Here is a 7,988-nt window from a genome sequence, read left to right as displayed (position 1 = left end):
CTGTTTTAGTCATAACTGATGGTGTAATAGTGACTAATTAGAGGATTACACTTTTCAGATTACAGGTTAGTAAACAAGCATCTCAAATATTAGTGCCAGAGCTCTTGCCAGTCGACATCGAGAGGGACACGATAAATAAAAGATCATCATGAAATGATGGATATTTTTGGGAGGGAAAATGATGGGACAGGATGTTTATAGAGCCACTTAAGGTGCTTTACATTAAATTTTACTTCAGCATCCATGTTGTACCTTCAGAAATTAAAACGTGACACATGCTTTATTGCTTCCTCCGTTCCCAACTATAAGGAAAAGGAAAATGTTTACCTAAAGCTATCCTCTGACCCCTGCATACATGTGCACACACATGCATCTGTGTACACTTGAGCAGGCCTAATCATACGCAAAAGCTCTCAGTGCAGAGGAGAGTCTGTGCCTGAAGCATGTAATTTTTTTCTTTCAAACTTTGTAGCTGATATACCAACAACTGCTTCCCAGCCTTCTCAAGATGCCATGACCCAGGATGGCTCTCAGCCAATGGACACGAATATGATGGCACCTGCACTGCCCTCCGAGATCAACAGAGGAGGTAAAATGAGTTGTCAGAGTGTTGTCTGTATGTCCTGTCCAAATGTTACTTTTACTCATTTAGACCTTAAAAAGGTAGCTGTTTGAGAAACATGGAAAAAATGTTTTGCTGTTGTTTTAAGCCTAATGCAAAGAATTCTCTAGAGCCCATCTTTTTACTTAAACTCTGTCACAGTCCAATATGAGATCTCAGAATAGAATATGGAGGTCTCAGATTCCCACTGGTCTCTGAAACGGCCGTACACAGTGCTCTGCCATTTTGTGTTACATAGTTAGGTGAAGAGAGTTTCCAGCACTGGTGGTTAGAAAACTGAACTGTCAGTCACCTCTAAAGACAATCTGAGATGCTGTATGTTGACCAGTGTTGAATAATCAGCCACGATTTATTAATTATGGAAAAATAAACAAGCATATCTGTGTCCTTAGCATGCTAATTTGCTTTCATCTTCAATAAATGAGTAAGTGATATATATTATCATATATGCATTTATATACATATATGTACATATATCAAATAACTGTTTAAAATGCATCTGTCTATGATTTGTTACCATTAAATATGGGTGTACTGCTGTTTCACATACCTATATACACAGGAGGTTGTTAAAAATCTCTGTGCTTACTGAGATAGTCGAAGGAAATGACTGAGTCCTGTTTTACATAACAAATACATCTGTTATTTATATGCTCATGTGTTTTCACGTCTTCAGAATAGCCCCTATGCCACTTTTGGAATTTTTATTTGGGGAGCAAGATACCCTGTGTGGGGCCTGTAATGGTCATGATGAGATTATCTCTGTTACCCCCAAATAGAGACTTATTTTTAAGTTTTTTCCTTTAAAATAGCTTAAAAAATGTTCCCAGTTGGAGCCATTTAAAAATCATGTAGTATTTTCAGAGGAAAAAACATTGACTATTCTCCTGTTGTTACCTGTGGTGGATTCCCAGAACATGGGTCAGCAAGCTACAGCCGGCACACAGATCAGCCCACTTTCTGTTTTTGTAAATAAAGCTTTATTAGAACACACTTGTGCCCATTTGTTACGTATTATCGATGGCTAGGTTTTTTTATTTGTTGTTGTGGTTACAAAGGCAGAGTGGAATAGTTGTGATAAAGACCATATGTCTCACAAGATCTTCCTGGCCTTTTATAGGAAAAATGTGTCCACATGTAAGCCAAATGAATAGCATTTTTAACAATGCTGAAAGCTGATAGAAGGCCTATGTGACAGATGGCACAGCCTTCTCTGGGGTTTGGCACTTGTGAATTACTAAAGCTTTGCTCCTTGAAGAGCAGAAGACAGGGAAGCATTGCCTAGAAAGAAACAAGGGAAATAGTATATTTTCAACTAAGCTACTTATATAAAACAAATAACTGGCTGGTTATGTTAAGAACACGGCAGCACTCAGAAGCACAGGCAGGCTGAACGCTGTGAGTTAGAGGCCTGCCTGGTCTACAAAGCTACAAAGAAACCCTGTCTCGAAAAACCACAAGCAATCAAACAAAAGGATGTGGAAGTCTTTCTCCTTCTCCTTCTCCTTCTCCTTCTCTTTCTCCTTCTCCTTCTCCTTCTCCTCCTTCTCCTCTTCCTCCTCCTCCTCCTCCTGCTCCTCCTCCTCCTCCTTCTCCTCCTCCTCCTCTTTGTCCTTCTCCTTCTCCTTCTCCATCTCCCAGTCCTGGTGGATTTTCTTTCCATTTCTTATATTTGTACACTGAAGCCCCGTGAGGCTCAGAACAGTAATGATCAAGTTGGCAATGGTGTGGTTTGTGTGCCTGGACTCTCAAAAGGCCTGCATAAGAGGTTTTGACGCAGAAAGGGCTCTTTTCCCAGCCTTTTGGTTGAAAGCATTCAGAAGCATTTTCTGTTTGGAGATTCATCAGCCTTAAGAGATTGGGCCTAACAAGCTGCATCCTCTTGGTAAACCTGTGTAGTTTATATCGTTGGCCCATTCTGGGATGGGAAAGACAAACACACCCGCTCGGCATGACTTGAAGCAAATAGAAGGAGGTTAGCCTGGCGTCTGGATGAGAGAGATATATTTTATTCGGGAGGAATGGCCAGCTGGCATGGTTTCTTCTGAGCTATAGCAAAACTGGAGCTTCAGCCATCACTAGCTCTTGTGAAGCCAAGCAGATTCTTCATGATAGGAAGAAGTTCGTTTTCAGTGCTTGGAGAAAGCAGAGGTCTGCCAAGGCTTTGCCAAAAGCAGTTCCTTTCTTCACCAGCCCATTGGCACATGTCCAGGCCCCTCCTGTTCCTGTGCCACTTGCTTTCTCATTGGTCACTGTAATACTTGTAGGTAGTGTGACAGCAGGAGTGATTTCAATTATTTCTGTATGTTAATGAGCAAGTTATAAGTCATTTGTATTCAGCAAGTGCTGTTGCCCTGCTAGCTGAGCTGGTATATTGGATCTCTGACAGTTCCCCCAATGAAAGGAGAATGCTGCCCTTAGTAAGAAGTACATTGGATCTCACAGAAATGACCCATGTGATCCTTGTAGTTGCCACTTCCTGTCTTTGTTCCACCGTGCTCAGCCAGTTTTACAATGTGGTTTGTGGTTGGGGTGCTCCAGGAGTAACTGTGAGCAAATTTCTTTCCTTCTTGCAGAAGTTCAAGCTGTTGTTTATGAGGAACCAATGCACTGGTGCTCTATTGTGTACTATGAGCTCAACAACCGTGTGGGTGATGCGTTCCAGGCCTCCTCCACAAGCGTGTTGGTGGATGGTTACACTGATCCTTCCAACAACAAGAACCGCTTCTGCCTTGGGCTGCTTTCCAACATTAACCGGAACTCCACAATAGAAAACACCAGGCGACATATTGGAAAAGGTGCGTGTCCCTTTACTCATCCTGCAAACATTCATCTTTTCTTCCTCTAGAAGTGACCCCATCATTTTTGTGGCAAATGCCAAATGTTCAGATGCTGCTGTTCACAGGAGATTCCCAAATGGCCACTAAACCAAGGGTATGCCCAGCCCCCATGTCAAATTAAAGCAATTCCCTTTGCAGGTGTGAACACTTTGCTTTTGTGTAAGCTCAGTGTCAGTGCTGGTGTGGGTCAGCTGATCATAGCACTCACAGGGCTGATGTAACACAAGCATTCTGGAAAGTCATTTGGCAAAGTGATTCAAATCCTTCGATCCAGCCGCTTAACTTCCAGGAATGTCTCTTATAGATATTAGTAAAAACTGTCCAGTAACATTTGTCATGACTGCATTAGTAGATAATTAGTGTCAATACTGGTCTGCTGAGGGAGCCTGGCTAAACAGTTACAGCAGCAAGTCATACAGAAATGTGAGAGTTTGCAACAAAGGCTTTAATGATTGCAAAACTGGACACAGCATTGCAGCCTGTTAATTAACAAGCATTTTCCTCTGTTGCTGAAGGAATGTCAATATTTTCCACATTTTTATGTTTCATATATTGTCTTAATTTTCTAAAATGAAAAGACATCATTTTTGATATCAGGGAAAATGGTTTTTTTTTCTTCTTAAACAGTTTTCTCACTGGGTGTTGGTGGTGCATGGCTTTAATCCCAGCATTCGGGAGGCTGAGGCAGGCAGATCTCTGTGAGTTCGAGGCCAGCCTGCTCTCCAGAGCTAGTGCCAGGATAGGCTCCAAAGATGCACAGAGAAACCCTGTCTTGAAAAAACCAAAAAATAGTTTTCTCTTTATTTTTGTTCTTAAATATATCTCTGTATATCACTAAACAAAATGGATTTCTGCCACAGTGGGTAGAACTGATACTGGAGTCTTAGCCCTGTGTGTCTGTAGAAATGCCACATTGTGTTTCCTCAGACAGTTTCACTAGCGTTTTCTACTAAGCCATTCCAACTAAGCACCTTCTTATCTCAAAGCCACACTACCTGCCTGCTTGCTAGCCTCTTCTTACTCCCTCATGAGTCTTAGCCAGAGGGTCCATCTTCCTTTTTGAAGATTTGCTTTTGTTTATTTTCTGTGTGTATAGCGGGGCACATAGTGGTCAGAGGACAAATTTGCAGAATTGGTTCTCTCCTTCTTCCACCTTTAATAGGAGGGGATCCAGGTCTCCGTCTCCTTCTTCCTGAGAAGGGGGGATGTTGCCTGGTCTTCCAGCATCCTAAGTTATAAGACGTTTTCAATTATTGTTTTTTCTACTTATTTCGGTGAGCTCCTTTTTCTCACAGTATGTTTTTTTTTCTATTTAAAAAGTGTCTGTTTTAACTGGACCTCATGTCTTACAGCTTCCAGCAGTAATTCTTCAATCCGGGTTTCACTCCTCTGTGTTTATTGATCATCCCTTCTCTGTCTCAGAAGTTTTCTGAACAATTTAGTCTTGGCATAAATGCAGAAGATTTTAAGCACTCGGGATACCCCAAGAAACTACAGGTTTTATTGTGCTTTATTTTTAGAGCGTATGTATAATTTCAACTCTGGTTAAGCAGGACATTAAATACCAAAATGAAAATGTCAACCATTATTATTTTTGAGAAACTTGTTTGTTCCTGAACACACTGGTTATCACAAGCATAACATAGTTTGCTAGATGTCTGTCAGAATGGCTATGTGAGTGGCCAAATTTGACTCTGCCTGGGTGCCTTTCAGCCTATGACTGACATGGTCTGTCCTCTCACAGGCGTCCACCTGTACTATGTTGGAGGAGAAGTGTATGTCGAATGCCTGAGTGACAGCAGCATCTTTGTGCAGAGTCGGAACTGCAACTACCATCATGGGTTTCATCCCACCACTGTCTGCAAGATCCCCAGTGGGTGTAGCGTGAAAATTTTCAACAACCAAGAGTTTGCTCAGATACTGGCACAGTCTGTGAACCATGGTTTTGAGACCGTGTATGAACTCACCAAAATGTGCACTATTCGAATGAGTTTCGTGAAGGTGAGCAGTACCTGCCCATCTCATTCAGGCCTGACCCCCGCCTCACCCCTGCTATTTACAATATGTATACCTGTGCCTTCCTGGTATATATTCCTATCAGTGCCCAGCAAGAGCACCATTGTCCAAGAGGTTGTCATGGGAACTTAGAATATAGCCCTCTCCTCCCACCTCGCAGGTCCCAGAGATGGAACTCAGGTCTCCAGGCTTGGTGTCAGGCACCTTTATCTCCCCCTGCCCCCCAGTCATGATGCCGTTTATTCCAGGTAAAGCTAAGGGTTTAATAGAGTCCAGGCTGGAGCACGTCTTATTCCAGAAGCAGGCAGCCTAGTCAGTCTGTCTGTCTCAGCAGTCCTTATGGCTCATATCAGCCTGGGGAGGGACAGCCTAGTGAATCTTGTCAGTTTCAGTAAAGATTTTAAGATGTCTGCTTCCTGAGTTTTAAGGACTTTGCCTAGAGGGTGGAGCGTTTCACCTCCCCTTAAAACATTCAGCAATTCTGGAGCTTCCCTATAAGACAGAAGGTTTTATCTTTGAAGATATTGCTACACAACATGTGTAAAAGGTGAGAGAAGAACCAACTTCACAGATTTGTTCTCTGAGCTCCACACGCACACTGTGGTGTACATAAACACACATTCATGCAACAACAACAAAAAGCTGGGTGCAGTGCTGTGTGTGTTCCCAGCATGGGAGACAGATAGGATCCCTTAGGCTTGCTGGCCGTCAGTCTAGCCTGATTGACAAAAGCCCAGGTGCAGCAAGAGAACTCATCTCAGAAAATACAGTGCAGTGTGATTGAAGAAGACAGCCAGTGTAGACCCCTGTGCTCTCCAGGCATGGACACACAGATAAAGGGGCAAGGGATTGTTCAGTTAAAGGTGTAGGACTCTTACAGTGGTCCTGGGTTCAGTCCCAGCATCCAGCTGAAGTGGATCACGACAGCCTGTAACTCTACCTCCAGGATCCAACATCTTCTGAAATCCACAGATACCACACATTCATAGGAAAATCCATACTCAAACACGTACATATTTGCACAATTTTTAAATAAAATATTAAAAAATAAAGCCAGTTTGATAATACATGCCTTTTATTCCAGTGCCCAGAAATCAGACAGGAAAGCTCTGAGTTTGAGGCCAGTTGGGTCTACATAGGGACTTTAGGCCAGCCAGGGCTACCCATTAATAGTATTTCTCAAAAGTATAAGTAAGTAACTAAAGTGTTAACATAACATTAATGTGATGGGAAATAAATTTTTAAAATATCTTTTTTTGTTTTGTTTTGTTTTGTTTTTTTCGAGACAGGGTTTCTCTGTGGCTTTGGAGGCTGTCCTGGAACTAGCTCTTGAAGACCACAATGGTCTTGAACTGACAGAGATCCCCCTGCCTCTGCTCCTGAGTGCTGGGATCTAAGCCATGCACCACCACCTCCTGGCTAAAATATCTTTATTCAAACAAGTACTGAATGTATTTAAATTTGTCATTACCCAAGACTAATAATATTTATTTATTTATTTATTTGATAAAAGGTCTCATTCTGTACCCTGACTGGCCTGGAACTCACAGAGATCTGCCTGCTCCTGCTTCCCAAATGCTGGGTTAAAGGCATGGGCCACTACACCAGACTAAATAGGTGATCCTGGGTTCCTTGGGTAGACTTTTGGTGGCCAACATCCATCCCCAAAAATTACCCATGCTTTTGCAGTATGTTTATTTTCTTGTGGGACATAGCCATGAGTCCAGACATAATTATGTGAACTGATCATATGATTTTTTACTTGGTAGAGTGACTCAATGAGATAGAGAGTTAAATGACACCAGTGTGCTTTCTTTTTCCTAGGGTTGGGGAGCCAAGTACCACAGTCAGGATGTTACTAGCACCCCCTGCTGGATTGAGATACATCTGCATGGCCCTCTCCAGTGGCTGGATAAAGTTCTTACCCAGATGGGTTCACCCCACAATCCTATTTCCTCAGTGTCTTAAAGGGCCTCTGGCTTCTGTCTCTTGCAAATGTTGAACCCTGCATGTACTTGAAGGATGGATACGTCAGACGGGTGAAAACCTGACAAGGGATCCTTGATAATACTTGACCTCTGTGACCAACTGTTGGATTGAGAAATTAACAAACATTGGTAACATGATGTTGATATCAAGAATATGTTTAGTTTACATTGTGACATTCTGTTGTGTGATCAACTAAAATGTTGACTTTTAGTGTAGTTTTAAAGGAGATGGCCAGGCCAGGGACAAATTATCTATTAGAAGAAGAACTATCCTGAGCAGTCCTTTTGTTGGGAGTGTTTGGCAGAGTGTTACCTTAATAGTCTTTGAAGTGTGCTCTTCATCAGGTTCCGAGCCCACACTGAATCATCTTTTGATGGGTTTTTATAATGTTGTAAAACTATTTGTTTAGAAATGAGTGGGATTCTTTGTTTTTAAAGGCGAATATTTATGACATACCCAGTATTTTTTCTAAAACTGTATGCTGACTGTAGTGCTGTCTGAATGACGTCAGGCTTTTGCTC

The 7,988-nt window shown here is 42.1% G+C and overlaps 1 protein-coding gene across 1 annotated transcript in view; it reads left to right on the top strand.

Moving 5' to 3' along the window:
- The window catches only part of LOC113838333 (mothers against decapentaplegic homolog 1-like), a 10,867-nt gene extending 3,421 nt beyond the window's left edge, over positions 1–7,446 (top strand). The window contains exons 2-5 of the mRNA XM_035453531.1: positions 473–589; positions 3,199–3,420; positions 5,207–5,463; positions 7,303–7,446. Of these exons, the coding sequence (XP_035309422.1) occupies positions 473–589; positions 3,199–3,420; positions 5,207–5,463; positions 7,303–7,446 (740 nt within the window). The remainder of the gene's footprint in view (positions 1–472; positions 590–3,198; positions 3,421–5,206; positions 5,464–7,302) is intronic.
- Positions 7,447–7,988: the final 542 nt, after the last annotated feature.

The sequence above is a fragment of the Cricetulus griseus genome, unplaced genomic scaffold (assembly GCF_003668045.3).
Source record: "Cricetulus griseus strain 17A/GY unplaced genomic scaffold, alternate assembly CriGri-PICRH-1.0 unplaced_scaffold_1, whole genome shotgun sequence".
Taxonomy (NCBI): domain Eukaryota; kingdom Metazoa; phylum Chordata; class Mammalia; order Rodentia; family Cricetidae; genus Cricetulus; species Cricetulus griseus.
This window is presented reverse-complemented; position numbering and strand designations above follow the sequence as displayed.